Consider the following 17,131-nt stretch of genomic DNA (forward strand, 5'->3'; position numbering starts at 1 on the left):
CCACACCTGTGGTTTCCAGCCAAACAAAAGACAGGCATATGAGTTGAACATTTACCTCAAGTAGATACACTCCTTGGAGATAACAATCATGGGAGAAAGAAGGGCTGCTTATGCACAGGGAGACAGCTCAGGGGGCAAAAGCCCATGGAGGGATGGACACTGGGAAGAGATGACTGTGGGGAAGAGGTGGGAGGGGAGTGGTTGCATTGTGGTAAACTGTGGTCAGTGTCATGAGACAAAGTGTATGTGAACTCCTGTATGGAAGGTGAATTTACTCTGTAAATCTTCACCCAAATCACACACACACACACACACACACACACACAAAAAGATATCTTTTGATGAGCATTACCATTTAATTTTTGGAAGGTCTCAGTTTATCTGGTTTATCTTCTGCTGATAGGGCATTTTTGGTCATGTTTGATAGTCTATTTAAGCCATAAATTAGGGCCCCTAAGTTCCAGAAGCTCTAGTGGCATAGAGCCTAAGGCATTTGACTGCTAACCAGAAGGCTGGTGGTTCAAACCCACCAGCTACTCCTCGGAAGGAAGGTTGGGCAATCTACTTCCACAGTGATACAGCCTCGGAAACCCAAGGAGGCGTTGTTATGAGTCAGATCCGACTCGATGTCAGTGGGTTTTGGGTAAGTTCATTCCTATTTTATTTTGACAAACTTTATAGTTTGGAGTTCTACATTTTGGACTTTGATCTATTCTGATTCAGTTTTTGCATATGGTTTAACGCATGGATCAATCTTGCTTCAATTTTCTGCAAATTGATATCCTATTGTTCCAACACCATTTGTTGAAGAGAATTTATTTTTTCCACTTAAAGGATTTGGGCCCTTTGTCAATGATTGGCTGTCCATAGTGGATGGATCTATTTCTGGTTTTTCAAATATGTTCCACTGATCTATGTTTCTGTCATTGCACCAATATCAGGTTATTTTGACTACTGGGGGTGTATGGTAAGTTTTGAGGTCAGGAAGCGTCAGTCCTCCTACTTTGTTCTTTTTCTTCTTTAGTGCTTTGCTTATCTATAGTCTCTTTTCTTTCTGTATAAAGTTAGTGATTGGTTTTTCCATCTCCTTAAAGAATTCTGATAGAATCTGGGTTGGGATTGAATTCATAGATTGCTCTGGGTAATACTGCCATTTTTCACAATGTTAAATCTTCCTATCCATGAACATGGTATATTCTTTCTTTTAGATTCTTGTAGTAGTATTTTGTAGTTTTCTTTATACAGGTCTTTTGTGGCTGATAAGATTTATTCCTGAGTATTTTATCTTTTGGTTAGCTATTGTAAATGGTCCTGTTTTCCATATTTCCTTTTCAGAGATCTCTTTGTTGATGTAGAGGAATCCAACTGATTTTTGTTTATAGATATTATACCCTGCCACTTTGCTGAATCTTTCAATTAGTTGCAGTATCTTTCTTGCTGACCCTCTTGGTTTTCCTGTATATAAGTTCATATCATCTGCAAATAGAGATAGGTTTAATTCTTCATTACCAATTTGTATGCCTTTTATTTCCCTTTCTTGTCTTATTGCCCTGGCTAGGGCTTCCAGTACGTTGTTGAATAGGAGTGGTGGTATTGCCTTGTCTGGTTCCTGTTCACAAGGGGTATGCGTTGAAGTCTCTCTCCATTGAGAATAATGCTGGTCATTGGTTTTGTGTATATGGCCTTGAGGAATTTAATTTCTATTCCTATTTTGCTGAGAGTTATCAGGAATTAGTGTTGGATTTTATCAAATGTCTTTTCTGGATCAACTGATATGATCACGTGGTTCATTTCTTTTGCTTAATTTATGTAGTAACTGTTTTTCTAAACAACATCCTTGTATACTATTATTTTCTTGATATATTGTTGGATTCTATTAGCTCAGATTTTGTTGAAGACTTTTGCATGTATACTCTTGATGGATATTGGTCTTTAGTTTTCTTTTTTACTGGTGTTTTTGCCTGGCTTTGGTATCATGTTTATTCTTATTTCATAAGATGACTTTGGAAGTATTCCAACATTTTCTATATTCTGGAATAGTCTGAGTAGGACTGGTGTCAGCTTTTCTCTGAATGTTTGATAGAATTCTCCATTGAAGCCATCTGAGCCAGGACTTTGTTTATTGGGAGTTTGTTTGTTAATGCCTGTTGAATTTCTTCTTTTGTTATAGTCCGATTCAAATTTTCTACCTCAGTCTGTTTTAGGTTAGGTAGAGTGTGTGTTTCCAGAGGCTTGTCCATTTCTAGTAGGTTTTCAAATTTGTTGGACTACAATTCTTCACAGTATTCTACTGTTACCATTTTTATTTTGATTGGTTCTGTTGTGACAGTGCCTATTTTATTTCTATTCGTGTTATTTGCACCTTCTCTTTCTTTTCCTTAGTCAAATTTGCCAGTGGTTTGTGAATTTTGTTCATCTTTCAAAGAATAAACTCTTATTGATTCTTTCTTTTTTAAAATTTATTTATTTCAATTTTACTGTTTATTATTCTGTTTTCTCTGGAGGCTTGGAGGCTTCTATTGTTGCTCTTTTTCTAATTGTTGGAGTTGTTGGGTTAAAGTATTGACTTTGGTTCTTTTTTTCCTGATGCGTGCACTTATTGCTATAAATTGGTCTCTGAGTACTTCTTTTACTGTCTCTCAAAGGTTTTGGTATGCTGTGTTTTCATGCTCATTTGCTTCTAGAAATTTTTTTTTTATCTCACATTTTATTTCTTCTGATACTCTCTAGTGTTTGAGCAAGACGTTACTCACTTCCCATGTATTTTCTCCCCCTACCCCTGACCTTCTAATTATTGATTTCTAATTTTATGATGTTGTGATCTGAGAAGATGCTTTGTATTCATTTGATGTTTTTCAATTTCCTGTGTGCTCTGTGGTCTCACATGTGGTAAATTCTGGAAAATGATCCATGTGCACTGGAAAAGAATGTGTATTGTGTTTTTGTTGGATGGAGTGTTCTGTAAATGTCTAAGAGGTCAAGTTGGCTGATTGTGTTGTTAAGATCTTCTGTATCTTGAGTTTCTTTCTAGTTGTTCTGTCCTTCGTCAAGATAACGTCTCCTACTAATATTGTGGAATTATCTATTTCTCTTTTCAATTATGCTAATTTTTGCTTTATGTATTTTGAGGCTCTTTCATTTGGTGGATATACATGTATTATGGTTATGTCCTCTTGCTGGATTGACTCTTTCATCATTATATAACGTCTTTCTTTGTTGCTAATTCTGGTTTTTATCTTGAAGTCTATTTTTCAGGAATTAATACTGCCACACTTGCTCTTTTTTAGTTACCATTATCTTGATTTATTTCTTCCATCATTTGATTTTTAATTTATTTTTGTCTTTGTGTCTAAGGTGGAGCTCTTGTAAGCAGTCTATTGATGGGTTGGGTCTTCTTAACCATTCTGCCACTCCCTCTTGACTTGTGCATTTAATCTGTTCACACTCAGTCTAATTAATGATAGATATGAAGTACTGCTGTCATTCTTTTGTTATTATTATTAGTATTACGCTGTTGATGGGTTGTTCTGAATATTTTTCTGTCCTGAGTTCATTTTATTATCAGATCTTCTTTTCATTTTCTTCATTGTTGATTTTGTGCTTAGAAGTCCTTAACATTTTCTTCTTTCTTCTTTTGTTTAGAAGGCACGTTAATTTTCTTTGTGGTTACCCTGTCATTTTTATCATCCTAATTACATAACAACAACAACAATTTGGAAATAGTCTGTTCTGTATTGACATCATTCTGACTTCCTCTGCTTTTGGAATTTCTGTAATTATACTATTTATTCCCACTTGTTGCTTTCTAGTGTTGTCTTTTACAGACTAATGCCTCTGGTTCTCCATTTTCAGTCTTGTAAATTTATATTTTGAAAACTCATTTTTGGGGGTTGTTTTGTGGGTGATGTTGTCATATATCTTAATCTTAGGTTATTGTTTTCCATTGTTTGTTTTTTTGTCCAAAGGACTTCCTTTAGCATTTTCTTTCTTTTATTTTGTTTAATAAAATATTTCAAACAAAAACAAAGACTAGTACAATGAGACCCATGTGCCCATAACTTAGCTTCAGATCTATCAAATAATGGCTAATCTTTCTTTCTTTTTTAAATCCCTTCACCCATATCATTAATTACCTATCTAATTAATTATCTATCTCTCCCTTCCCCTACTCTCCTATCCCTGGTAACCAACAAAGAAAATTTCCTTCCCTGTGTAAACCTTTTCCTGACTTTTTACAATAATGGACTCATACAATATTTTTCCTTCTGTGATTGACTTACTTCACTCACCCATGATATGAGGAGATTCGCTGATTCTTCATTATTCTTTAATGTTGCATAGTATTCCATTGTGTGTATGTACCATAGTTTGCTTATCCATTGATCTGTTGATAGGCACTTAGGTTGTTTCCATCTCTTTGTTACTGTAGATAGTGCTGTGAAGAACATCATTGTGCATATAGCTCTTTGTGTCCCAGGTCTCACCTTTTTAGGATATATTCCTAGCAATGGGATTGCTGGAATAAATGGTATTTCCATTTTCAACTTTTTAAGGAAATGCCATACCATTTTCCATATGGTTGTACCATTTTATAGTCCCACCAGCAGTGTATGAGAGCTCCAATCTCTCCACACGCTCATCAGCATTTGTTGTTTTCTGTGCTGTTGAACTATGCTATGATGGCTGGAGTGAAATGATATCTGATTATTGTTTTGATTTGCATAACGCTAATGGCTAATGATCGTGAGCATTTCTTCATGTGTTTGTTGGCTGCCTGAATATCTTCTTCAGTGGAGTGTCTGTTCATAGCCTTTCCCTATTTTTGAATTGGATTGTTTGTCTTTTTGGTGCTGAGGTGTTGAAGTTTTTTATAAATTTTAGAGATAACAGTCCCTTGTCTGATACGTCATTGACAAATATTCTGCGCAATCTGTAGGTTCTTTCTTTACCCTTTTGGAGAAGTTTTCTGATGCACATAATAATTTAATTTTTAGAAGGTCCCAGTTTCTCTTCTTCTGTTTGTACATTTTGGGTACCTAGTTTCTCTTCTTCTGTTTGTATATTTTGGGTTATGCTTGATAGTCTATTTATACTATAAGTTAGGGCCCCTAAGTTTGACCCGATTTCATCTTTGATGAACATCCATTTAACATTTCTTGTGTGGTTGGTCTGGTTTTTACAAATACACTTAATTTATGTTTATCTGAAAATATACTAATTTTACCACTGTAACTGAGGGACAAGGATATATAACTCTTCATTGGCAATTTTTTTTCTTTCAAGGTTTTATATTTGTCATCCCATATTCTTCTTCCCAACATGTTTTCTGCTGAGAAATCAGAGCTTAGTATCATTGGTTTCCCTTTGTAGGTGATATTTCATTTTTTCAAGCTGTTCTCAAGATCTTTTCTTTGTCTTTAGTTTTGGGAAGTTAGATTATATCTTGCTGGCTCTCTTTTAAGGTCTACCCTATATGGGGTTCACTGAACTTCTTGGATAGATATCTTTTTGTCTTTCATGATATTAGGGAAGTTTTCTGCTAGCACGTCTTCAGCAATTTTCTCTTGGTGTGTGTATATATGTAAGTGTGTGTGTGTGTGTGTTTGCCTTCTCCTGTCCTGGAATTCCAATCATCACATAATTATTTCTCTTGATATTGTCCCACAATTCTTAGGCTTTCCTCATTTATCTCCCCCCCCCCCGCCCCCAATTTTCCTCATACAAAATGTTTTCAAGGTGTTTGTCTTCTAGCTGGCTAATCCATTCTTCAGTGAATTCTATTCTATTCTTTTGTCCTTCCAATGTGATATCTATCACTGTAATTTTAATGTTAATCTTCTGAAATTCTAATTGCTGTTTTATATGATTTCTAATTGTCTACTTATTTTGTCATTTTGCTCTTGTGCTGTTTTCCTGAAATCTTCTAGGGTATTGTCTGTCTTTTCCTTGATTTTTGTTTGTGGTTTTCTTGAGCTCTTGGAAGACCCCATATATGTCTTTTGAATTCCTTATCAAGTTGTTCTGTTACTTGTTCTTCTTCAGGAAGATTTCCTAGTTCTTCATCTTGGTCACATGCTTGTCCTGTTACTTTGTTTGAATTGAACTTATCAATTGTCTCTGAGACATTTTGGGGTGGTTGGTTTTATTCGATTATGTGTTGGCTTGTTTCATCCTGAAATTTTGCTTTGCTTTGGTTCAATATATCCAGGTCAGGCATGCTTCTTTGGTTGCTAGTTTGGCGGCACTGGGGGACTCCCTACCTGTCTCCAGGTACGTAGAACAACTGGTGGGAATTTGAGTGCAGGTCTCTGTTGGTTGGTTGTGAGGAGGAGCTGCAAGTGGGATGAGCAGGTGTTGTTCACTGTCTGTTGTTGATCCAGTGGTGCAGGAGCAAGTGGTGGTGTTCATCTGTTGGGTGAAGTGGTAGGTGGTATGTCTGGTAGGTATGGCTGCTAGTGGGGAACGTCTTGATTCTCTCCAGATCTGTCCATGCTATGTCTCTGTCCTAGTGTGGATTAGGCAAGTTACTTTTCCCTCTTCTTTATATGAGGGAATTTTTTATATTTTTTATATTTTGTGTCTCAAAATGGCCACTCTTCACTGAGACATGGCTTCTCCTCTCTCTTCAGACACTGTCCTTGTTCTGTCTCCCTTTGCAATCAGTGTTCACTCTAAATCTTTATCCTCTCATTTGATGCTCAAGGTTCTAGGATAATTATATATATCTGTTTCACTTGTTTTTTCAGAGTCTCTGCTGTTGAGGTATCAGAGTGTGTCACCAGGACACCGTCTTGTCTCCACCTCAAAGTTTGTATTTGTCTTAAATAAGTCACAGACAAAATCCATTTCCTCCCTGGATTTCCATCATCTGGCATAGTTCCTGGCATACAGACAGTACATAGTAAATGTGCATTCAAGTTGTCCTGAATAAATTGTTCAAAAACCTTTTTGACTTGATGCCATTTTCCTGCTTTATTATTGCTGAGTAAAGTATTATAATACTCTAGTGAGTCAGAATATTGCTATGGCTCAGACTCATTTCCTGGAGTAACAATTCTCACTGTACAAAATTGTAGAGATGGAAGTAAAAGGTAGTGGAGATTAAGCTGAATATATTCTATTTCTACAGAATTTCCTATAAATTATTGCTTGTTCTTTTTGCTATTTTTGTAAACAATCTAATATAAGCTTAAGTAATTTTGACTTGCCAATTTCTTTTGAAATTGGAGTGACATTAAAAATATTAGACCATGGAAATTTTCAAGTAATTTGACTTTGTGGGGTCAGAGTTTTACTGAACTGAGTTTTATGTTATAACTATATATGTGAAAATTAAATTACTATGCCTGAGAAATTAAATAATATTTGGCCATATTTCCTTTTTAAATATTGGTGTTTTCTAAGTTTCTGTTCTCAGCCTTCTGGTGTTTTTAAAATGGACAGTTGTAAGTATTGGTTCACTGAAACATCCTGGATCCCTTTCCTGAAAAAATGCCTTGCTGGAGTCCCCCAATAAGATACACCCAAACTGTGATTTCTCACTTGCACCTCCATCTTTCCACTGGGCTTGTACCTTCTTATTTCTTTTTATTAGAGAAATAGGCTCTCTAGAGATAGGAAGCCTCTGAATGTAACTCATTATCTGACATATAGTAGATACTTGATAGACTGACACCACATCTCAGTTTGTATAAGACCCTCTTGGTTTATGCCTAATACTGATTATTATGATTAGTAAAGGAGTAGTAATTCAGTAACTTGGCTGCTAAGTGAAAGGTCTGTGGTTTGAACCATGAGCAGCAGCTCCAAAGGAGAAAAGGCCTGGCAATCTACTCTCATGAAGATTACAGCCTGTGAAACCCTATGGGGTAGCATGAGCTGGAACAGACTCAAGAGTACACAATAACAACAACAAAAACAACAGTAATTGAATAATAGTAGTTATTAGTGGTATTTTAGTATTATTATTGGTAGTTGACTTAAAATAAGCCAGGGTGGGTTTTGTGGCCATCTACTCTGTCCTTGGGCATCCTCCATGGTCTCATCTAGTGGTGTGTGAGGCATACTTACACTAAACAGTGTTCTCATTTTAACATGTGTTTAAATTTGAAAGACAAAATGCAAGAACTCATCTCTCTTTTCCTGACCATTTTAATTTAAACAGCAACTCTTTTCCAAGAACAATATACAAGGTGCTCACTGATAAAATGAAATGTAGTCAGACACAAGGTGCTAACAACGACTAACTCCTGGCAGTCAGGTGTCAGCTTGTGTTGGGAGAAGCTCTCTACCAGCCACTTGGTGTACCATCCAGTTGTACCACAGGCTACAAGATGCACGGAGCTGCCAGATCTCTAATCAGCAGGTTCAGTAAGAAAACCTTGACATGTTTTACTACAAAATAATTCTAGGAAATAGGGGGTGAGCAGTTCTGCCTATAGAATATATAAAGAGGAGTCTAAATGCTCTCATTATAAGATTTTAAAAAATTAATGATTGTGTAAATCCACAACTATTAATTTGGTTTGAAAATATTCCTTTATTTTGAACAAATTTCTTTTTTTAAATATATTTTTTTTCTTTTTTATTGTATTGTGCGTATACTAGTATTTGCCTCTGTTGTCTATATTTTATGTGCATGTTTCACTGTCCTTCCTTTCTCCAGTGTCAGCATGCTGGTCACAGACTGTTTCCATACAATGATGTTAATAACAGTATATGCACAATACAATACAAAAGAAAATAACAACATTGAGAATGCCTATAATTTTGCAGTTTCAAAATATTTTAAAAATGTTTAGGGGAAAAACTTATATGATGAGTTTTATTCTCTAAAAATATTTGTAGCAAAAAGGTAGCTTGAATGTGAAAGAGGGTAGTTAATATTTGTTGAGGAAAAGGGTATTTTAAAAGGCAGTGGAAAATAAAGATGATATTTGAGAAAATATTTGGATTAAAATAGGTAACTGAGGAAATATTTGAGCTAAAATAGTACCAAAAACAAATCTGAACTATCTTCAATTTAGCAGAATTTGCTCTGAATTTAACAAATCTCTTGATACTACAGAAAGTATTTTCTCAGAGATATTATGGTCTATACAGATAGTCAGTTGGGAGTGTCAACAATTTCAGATACATATCAATCACACTGAATTAGAGACTTGTAGTGCTAAGAAAATAATTAAAGGATGTGAGTATGTACCAAGGTTAAATATCCTGCTAGATTTTTAGTGTTTAGATGATCAATATAAAGGGTTTTTTGTTGTTGCTGTTGTTTTTTAATATTTGCTTTAATGGTCAATGATATGTGTTATTTTTATATTTCAAACAAAATTAGTGTTAAAATGGTCTCTGAAAAGATATTTATAGCTCCACCATTATAATAAAAGCAACTTACTGTTCAATAAGTATTTTCAAAATTATGTAATTTTAATTATTCTTCATCCTCTTTTACTACTCAAAAGCATTTCATTTGTAAATAAGTTATGCTGTTATGTGCCATTGAGTCAATTACAACTCATAGCAACTCTACTGGATACAGTGATACTGCCCCATAAGGTTTTCTAGGCTGTAATCTTACAGGAGCAGAAAGCCAAGTCTTTTCTCCTATAGAGGTGTTAGTGGGTTTGAACTACTGATCTTTTGGTTAGCAGCCAAGAGCATACCATTCCACCATCAAGGCTCCTTATGGTAAGTTACAAGGTCATCATATAAATATGTATTTATTCAATGAATGAATGATTTTAGATATTCAGTATCTGGTTGGGTATAAAATTGGTTCATTTCACTAATTTTTTATTTAAACAATATAAATTTTTACTTTTTTTCTAGTTTTGAAGTCACTATTTTTAACACAAATCTTACACTGATTCTATCAGCTCTATTTGAAATTTAAAATGCCAAATAGAAATTTATAACATAAGTAAAGGAAAAAAGCACTTAGATCTTGAAAATTATTAGCTTTCATTTTTCCTTAGTAGCTCCAAGATCACAGTACCTTTTATGATGTATTTTAAAATATTTCAGATGGCTTCTCTCCAGGTTTCCTATTTCATCTCAAGAACTTGACTTTCATTTAGACATTACTTTTCATATATCCTCTGGTTAACAGTCAAGGATAATTTGGATTTTTTTTAGTACTTTTTATTGTGATTTGGTTGAAAGTTTACAGACCAAATTGATTTCTCATTAAACAATTCATAACATTTCACTTTGTAACATTGATTGCAATCTCCACAATGTAATAAATTCTTCCTGCTTTCTCCCTGTGTCTACCATTTCCATTACTCTTTTTTTTTTTTTCTATCCCTTCCTGCCTTCTGAGCTTTATCCCTGGGCAGATGCTATCATTTTAATCTCATACTGCTGAATATTCTAAGGAGTGTGTACCTCTTTTTGTTACTGTTCACCTTATAGACCTGCCTATTGTTTGGCTGAAAGTTGAGCCACAGGATGAGTTCAGTTCCAGGCTTGAAGGATGACCAAGGGCTATAATCTGGGGGTTCCACCAGTCTCTACCAGACTAGTAAGCCTGGTCATTTTTATGAGTTTTGTTCCACATTTTCCTTTCACTCTATCCGGGCCCTACTATTTTGATTCTTTTCAGAGTGTTTGGCAGTGAAAGCCAAACACTATCTAGTTTTTCTTATCTCAGGGTCATGGAGGCTAGAGTTCACATGGTCCAGTCCTTTAGACTAACTGTTTCAATGCATCTTTGATTTTTTTTGCTTTTCTTTGATTTGGAGAGAGACCACTAGTTGTACCTTAGATGGCCTCTCACAAGTTTTAAGACCCTAGTTGTTGCTCACCAAAGCAGGATGTAGAACATGTCTTTGTGGATCTTGTTAACCAATTCACTTTGTTGTTCCAAGACTATTGTCCTGAGCCTCCAGGCCCAGCAACTCATCCCCTCAGCTTTTTTGGTTATGGCTAATAGGTTTTCCTAACTTTGTTCACTGTACGCTCTATTATATTCATGGATGTATTTGCAGCATATGTAAATATTTATGTAGAAATATCTCCTGTCAAACCTATATATATTTGTGGGTGTAGTTCCATTCACCTTCCCACACCTGTTCAGTTTGTGTGTCTCTGTAGCCAATAGATTATTGTCATTACTCTTATTGCAGGATTGTGGATAGTGTTCACCTTTATTACTTTTAACTCCTGTGTTCCTCCCAGTGTCTTCCTTTGTTTTTATTATCTTGTGCTGATGCTCCTTTATTTTATATTGCCTTTCCCTTCACCCAAGTTAATATGTATCTACCCTCTAGAAGATTTACTCTCCCATCCCTGTTAAGGTACAAAGAATGTTTCCTTCTGTGTGCAAACCTTTTCTTGACTTTTTACAATAGTGATCTCATACAATATTCATACTGTTGTGATTAACTAATTTCACAAAGCATAAGGTCCTCCAGATTCACTCATCTTATGAGGTGTTTCACAGATTCAATATTACTATTTTAACGTCGCACAGTATTCCATTGTTTGTATTACAGTAATTTATGTATCCATTATCCATTGATGAGGACTTAGGCTGTTTACATATTTTTGTTACTGTAAGTAGTGCTGCAATGAACTTGGATGTGCATATATCTGTTCATGTCAGGTATCTTGTTTCACTAGGATATGTATCTATTAGTGGGATTGCTGGATCTTATGGTAGTTTTATTTCCAACTTTTTAAGAAAGCAACATACGGTTGCTTATAGTTACCATTTTCCACAGTGGTTGCACCATTTTACTATCCAACAAGCAGCATATGAAAGTTCCAATCCTTTACACCTTCTACTATAAGAAACCTAAGAGACCTATATAAATGGCAACTTTTCTTTCAGCATTTTTTCTTCCTACAGCAATTTTTCTTTTCTGTATTTTTTTTTTTTTTCACTTTCCTATTAATGCTGGGGTAAGATATTTCATTGTTGCTGTGATTTCCATATCTCTAATGGCTAATGGGAGAGTTCTCGTGGTGCAGTGGTTGAGGCATTCGGCTGCTGACCAAAAGGTTGGTAGTATGAACTCACCAGCCATTCTGTGGGAGAAACAAGTGGCAGTCTGCTCCTGTAAAGATGTACAGAGTAGAACTACTCCATAGGGTTGCTAGACATCAGGATTGACTCATTGGTAGTGGATTTGTTTATTTGTTTGCTTTTTTTCATGGCTAATGATCATGAGCATTTCTTCATGTGTTTATTGGCCACTTGAATGGCTTCTTTGGTGAAAAGTCTGTTCATGTCCTCTGCTCTGTTTTTAATTGACTGTTTGGACTTTTGTTTGTTGCTGAAGTGTTGAACTTTTCTGTAAATATTAGAGATTAGTCCTTTGTCTGATATATTGTTGCCAAAATTTTTCCCCAGACAGTAGGTTTCTTTTATGTTCTTCTGGTGAAGTCTTCTGATGTGAATAAATGTTTTATTTTTGGGATGTCCCAGTCATCTAGCTTGTCTTCTGGTGTTTGTGCATTTTCAGTTATGTTTGATAGTGTATTTATGCCATGCCTTAGAGCCCCTAAGGAACTCTAGTGTTGCAGTGGTTAAAGCAGTAGGCTGTTAAACAAAAGGTTCAAACCCACCAGCTGCTCTTCAAGAGAAAGATGAGGCAGTCTGCTTTTGGAAACCCTATGGGCCAGTTCTACACTGTTCTATAGGGTTGCTATGTATTAGAACTGACTCAATGACAGTGAATTTGTTTTTTATGGTTTATCAGGGTCCCTAGGTTTGCTCTATTTTTTATGTGAAGATCTTTATAGTTTTAAGTTTTACACTTAGGTTTTGATCCATCTTGTGTTTCTTTTTCTATATGGTGAGAGATGTGGATACTCTTTCCTTTTTCTGCAAATGGCTATCCAGTTTTCCAGCACCATGTATTAAAGAGAATATCTATCTGTGTCCATTTAAAGGGTTGGCCCTTTATCAAAGTCCATAGGTGGACGGATTTATTTCTGGGTTCTCAATTCTGTTCCTTGTGTCTGTCATAGTACCAAACCAGCCTGTTTTGACTACGGTGGCTGTTGAGTAGGTTTAGAAATTGGGGAGTGTGACTCCTCCTATAGTTTGTTCTTCTGCTTTGGTACTACTTTGTTTCTCCAGGGTCGCTTTCCTTTCCATATAAACTGGTGATTAGTTTCTACATCTCTTTAAAGAATGAAGGTAGAATGTGTGTCAGAATTACATTATATCTGTAGATTGCTTTGGGTAGTTCTGATATTTTCACAATGCTAAGTCTATCCATTTTCCATCTACAAGAAACCAAAGAGACCTACATAAATGGTAGTTTTTTGTAGTTTTCCTTGCATAAGTGTTTTGTATTTCTTGTTAGGTTTATTCCTAAGTACTTCATCTTTTGAGTGGTTATTGTAAATGGTATAATTTTCCTGATTTCCTTCCCAGAGTTCTCTTTGTTAGCTTAGAGGATTCCAACTGATTTTCGTATGTTGATCCTGAACCCTACCACTTTTCCATATCCTTCTATTAGTTTCAATAGTGTTCTTGTTGAGATTCTGGTATTTTCTGTGTATAGAAACATATTATCTGCAAATAGCAATTATTTTATTTCTTCTTTACCAATTTAGATGCCTTTTATTTCTTTTCTTGCCTTATTGCTTTCATGAAAAGAGAAGTGGTGATAATGGGCATCTTTGTCTGGTTAATGTTCACAAGCAGAATGTTTTCAGTCTCCCTCTGTTGAAAATTTTTTAGTTTGGCAGTGTGTTTCTAGAAATTTGTGAGTTTCTTCAAGATTTCCAAATCAATTCATAGTATTCTGTTATTACCCTTTTTATTTCAGTTGGTTCTGTTTTGACATCACCCATTTCATTTCTTACTCATGTTATTTGCATCTTCTCCTACTTTTCTTTTTTAACTATGCCAGTGATTTGCCAATTTTATTAATCCTCTCAAAGTACCAAATTCTAGTCTTGTTGATTCTTTCTATTGTTTTTCTGTTTCATTTATTTCTGCTCAAATCTTTATTATTTCCCTTCTTCTAGTGATCGTAGGCTTTTCTGCTGTTCTTTTTCTAATCATTGAAGATGTTAGGTTAAAGTGTTGATTGTGGTTCATTTTTTATATGTTTATTGCTTTTTCCTATTTTGTTTTTTAGGTGCCATTAAGGTGGTTAGGAGCTCTGGTAGCTTAGTGCCTAAGGCACTTGACTGCTAATCAGAAGGCTGGTGGTTCAAACCCACCAGCCACCCCTCGGAAGGAAAATAGGGCAATCTATTTCCATAGTGATACTGCCTCGGAAACCCAAGGAGAGGTCGCTATGAGTCAGGTCCGACTCGATGGCAAATAACAACAACAACAACATTAAGGTGGTTTGGACTCATAGTGACCCTATGTACAACAGAATGAAACACTGTCCAGTCCTTCACCAACCTCACAATTGTTGCTACACTTGAGCCAATCATTGCAGCCACTGTGTCTCATTGAGGCTCTTCCCCTTTTTCGCTGACCCTCTACTTTACTAAGCATGATATTCAGTTTCCATGTATTTGATTTTTCTCCTTGATCTTCCTGTTGCTGATTTTTAATTTTATAGCACTGTGATCTGAGAAGAAGCTTTGTAGTATTTTGATATTTTAAAATTTACTGAGGTTTGCTTTGTGGCTTCATATATGGTCTATTCTGGAGAATGTTTTATGTTTGCTGAAAAATAATACATATTATGCTGCTCCTCAGAAGGAAGATTGAGAGATCTACTTCTGTAGTAACACTGCCTCAGAAACCCAAGAAAGGATCGCCATAGGTTGGATCAGACTTGACAGCAGTGAGTTTGTTTTTTCATTTGTTTGGTTGGTTGGATGAAGCGTTCTGTACATGTCTATTCAATCAAGTTGGTTTATTGTGTATTGTTTAGATTTTCTGTATTTTTGTTGCATCTCTTCCTACTTGTCTGTCAATCATTGAAAGAGGTGTATTAAAGTCTACTATTATTATGGAGGAGCTCTAGTAGCATAATGCCTAAGGCACTTGACTGTTAACCAGAAGTCTGGAGGTTCAAACCCACCAGCCACTACTTGGAAGGAAGGTTGGACAATCTACTTCCGTAGTGATACCACCTTGGAAACCCAAGGAGGGGTCACTATGCATCAAGTCTGACTCAACAGCACATAACAACAAACAACAATTATTATGGAGTTGTCTCTTGCTATTTAAATTCCGTTAAAGTTTGATTTATGTACTTTGGGGCTCTTTCATGGGCTGCATAGATATTTATTATGGTTCTGTCCTCTTGTTGGATTGACCCTTTAATCATTATATAATGTCCTCTTTTGTCTTTTTTGCTGGTTTTGCCTCAAATTCTATTTTACAGAAATTAATATTGCCACTTCTGCTCTTTTTTTGGTTACCATTTGCTTGATATATGATTTTACATCCTTAGATTTTTAGCTTCTTTTCATCTTTGTGTCTTATGTATTTCTCACTTGTCTGGTGCATTTAAACCATTTACATTCAGTGAAATTATTGACATGTATCAATATCCTGCTGTCATTTTACTGGTGTTTGTATGTGTGTGCAGGTGTGTGTATATGGTGTTGATGGTTTCTTTATTCCATATTTTTCCATTTGTTTACAAATTTTCTCATCATTTCTCTCATTGCTTTTGTTTTAGTGTTAACTAAATATCTATGATTTTCTTCTTTTTTATTTTGGTGAGAAGGTTTATTCATCATCTTTGGAGTTATCTGCCGCTTATTATTATCTTTACAAGTTTAAAACTGTACTTTCAATCCTGATATCATCTTGATGTCTTATCTATTTGGAAGTCCTGGAACTGCAAAGTTTATTCCTCTTTTTACTTTGTAACTGTCATCATTTATAAATTCAAGTCTCTGGTTCCCTATTTTCAATCTTCTAGTTTGATTTTAGGAGCTCTGGTAGCATAATGCCTAAGGCATTTGACTGCTGCTAACCAGAAGGCCAGAGGTTCAAACTCACCAGCCACTCCTCGGAAAGAAGGTTGGGAAATCTACTTCCATAGTGATACTGCCTCAGAAACCCAAGGAGGGTCACTATGGATTGGATCTAACTCTATAGCACATAACAACAACAAGTTTGATTTTATTTTTGATACTTCTGTACCTGTGCCAATCTTAGGTAGCTGCCTGCTTTCATTAGTTCTCTGCCTAAAGGACTCCCTTTAGCATTTCTTATAAGGTTGGTCTGGATTTTAAAAATTCTCTTAATTTCTGTTTATCTGTCAATATCCTAAATTCACCATCATAACTGAGGGAAAATTTTGCTGGATATATAATTCTAGATAGGCAATTTTTTTCTTTCAGGGTTTTAAATATGTTATCCTACTGCCTTCCTTCTTGAATGGTTTCTGCTGAGAAATCAGCTTAATCTTATTGGTTCTCCTTTGTAGGGAACTTTCATTTTTCCCAAGATACTATCAGGATTCTATCTTTGCCTTTAGCTTTGGAAAGTTTGATTATGATATGTCTTGGTGATTTGCTTTTGGTGTCTAACCTATTTTGTGTTTGTTGAATGCTTATCTTCTCTTTTTTCATGATAATAGGTAAGTGTACTTCCAAGAAATTTTTAACAATTTTCTATGTGCTTTTAAAAATCTACTCTTGTTCCAATCATGTATAAGTTATTCTTTTTGAAGATGTCTCACATAATTCTTAGAGTTTCTTCATTTTTTTTTCATTCTTTTTTCCTAATTGATCCTCTAATGTGTCTTCAGTTTCACTAATTCTGTCTTCCATTGATTCAATTCTATTGCTCTCTTCTCCCAATGCATTATTTATTTCCAATACTATTAATCTTCTAGATTTCTATTTGCTGGTTTTATATCTTTGTAATTTTACATTTATTTTGTCAATTTTTTCTTGTATTGTTTTCCTGAATTCTTGGAGACTTGTGTCTGTGTTTTACTTGCTGTCATTCTTAATTTGGTGAAGGGTCCTAAATATAATTATTTTTAATTCCTTATCAGAGAGTTCCAATACCATTTCTTACTCCAGAAACTTTTCTGGCCCTGTAATTTGGTCACTTCCTTAAGGCACTTTGTCCAGTTTTTGTGTGATTTGCAATTATCTATCGTCTTGGAGACACTGTAATGTTATTGTTATTGTATTTATTTGTTGATTTTATGTTGGTTTGCTTCCCTTTTGGGGAAAA

General features: G+C 35.2%; 1 protein-coding gene across 1 annotated transcript in view; it reads right to left on the minus strand.

Moving 5' to 3' along the window:
- The window catches only part of TMEM117 (transmembrane protein 117), a 753,498-nt gene that overhangs the window by 364,833 nt on the left and 371,534 nt on the right, over positions 1-17,131 (minus strand). Inside the window, 1 exon segment of the mRNA XM_007937920.1 lies at positions 14,610-14,647. Within this exon segment, the coding sequence (XP_007936111.1) occupies positions 14,610-14,647 (38 nt within the window).

Source organism: Orycteropus afer, unplaced genomic scaffold (assembly GCF_000298275.1).
Source record: "Orycteropus afer afer isolate SDZICR_OR568_19922 unplaced genomic scaffold, OryAfe1.0 scaffold00045, whole genome shotgun sequence".
Lineage (NCBI taxonomy): Eukaryota > Metazoa > Chordata > Mammalia > Tubulidentata > Orycteropodidae > Orycteropus > Orycteropus afer.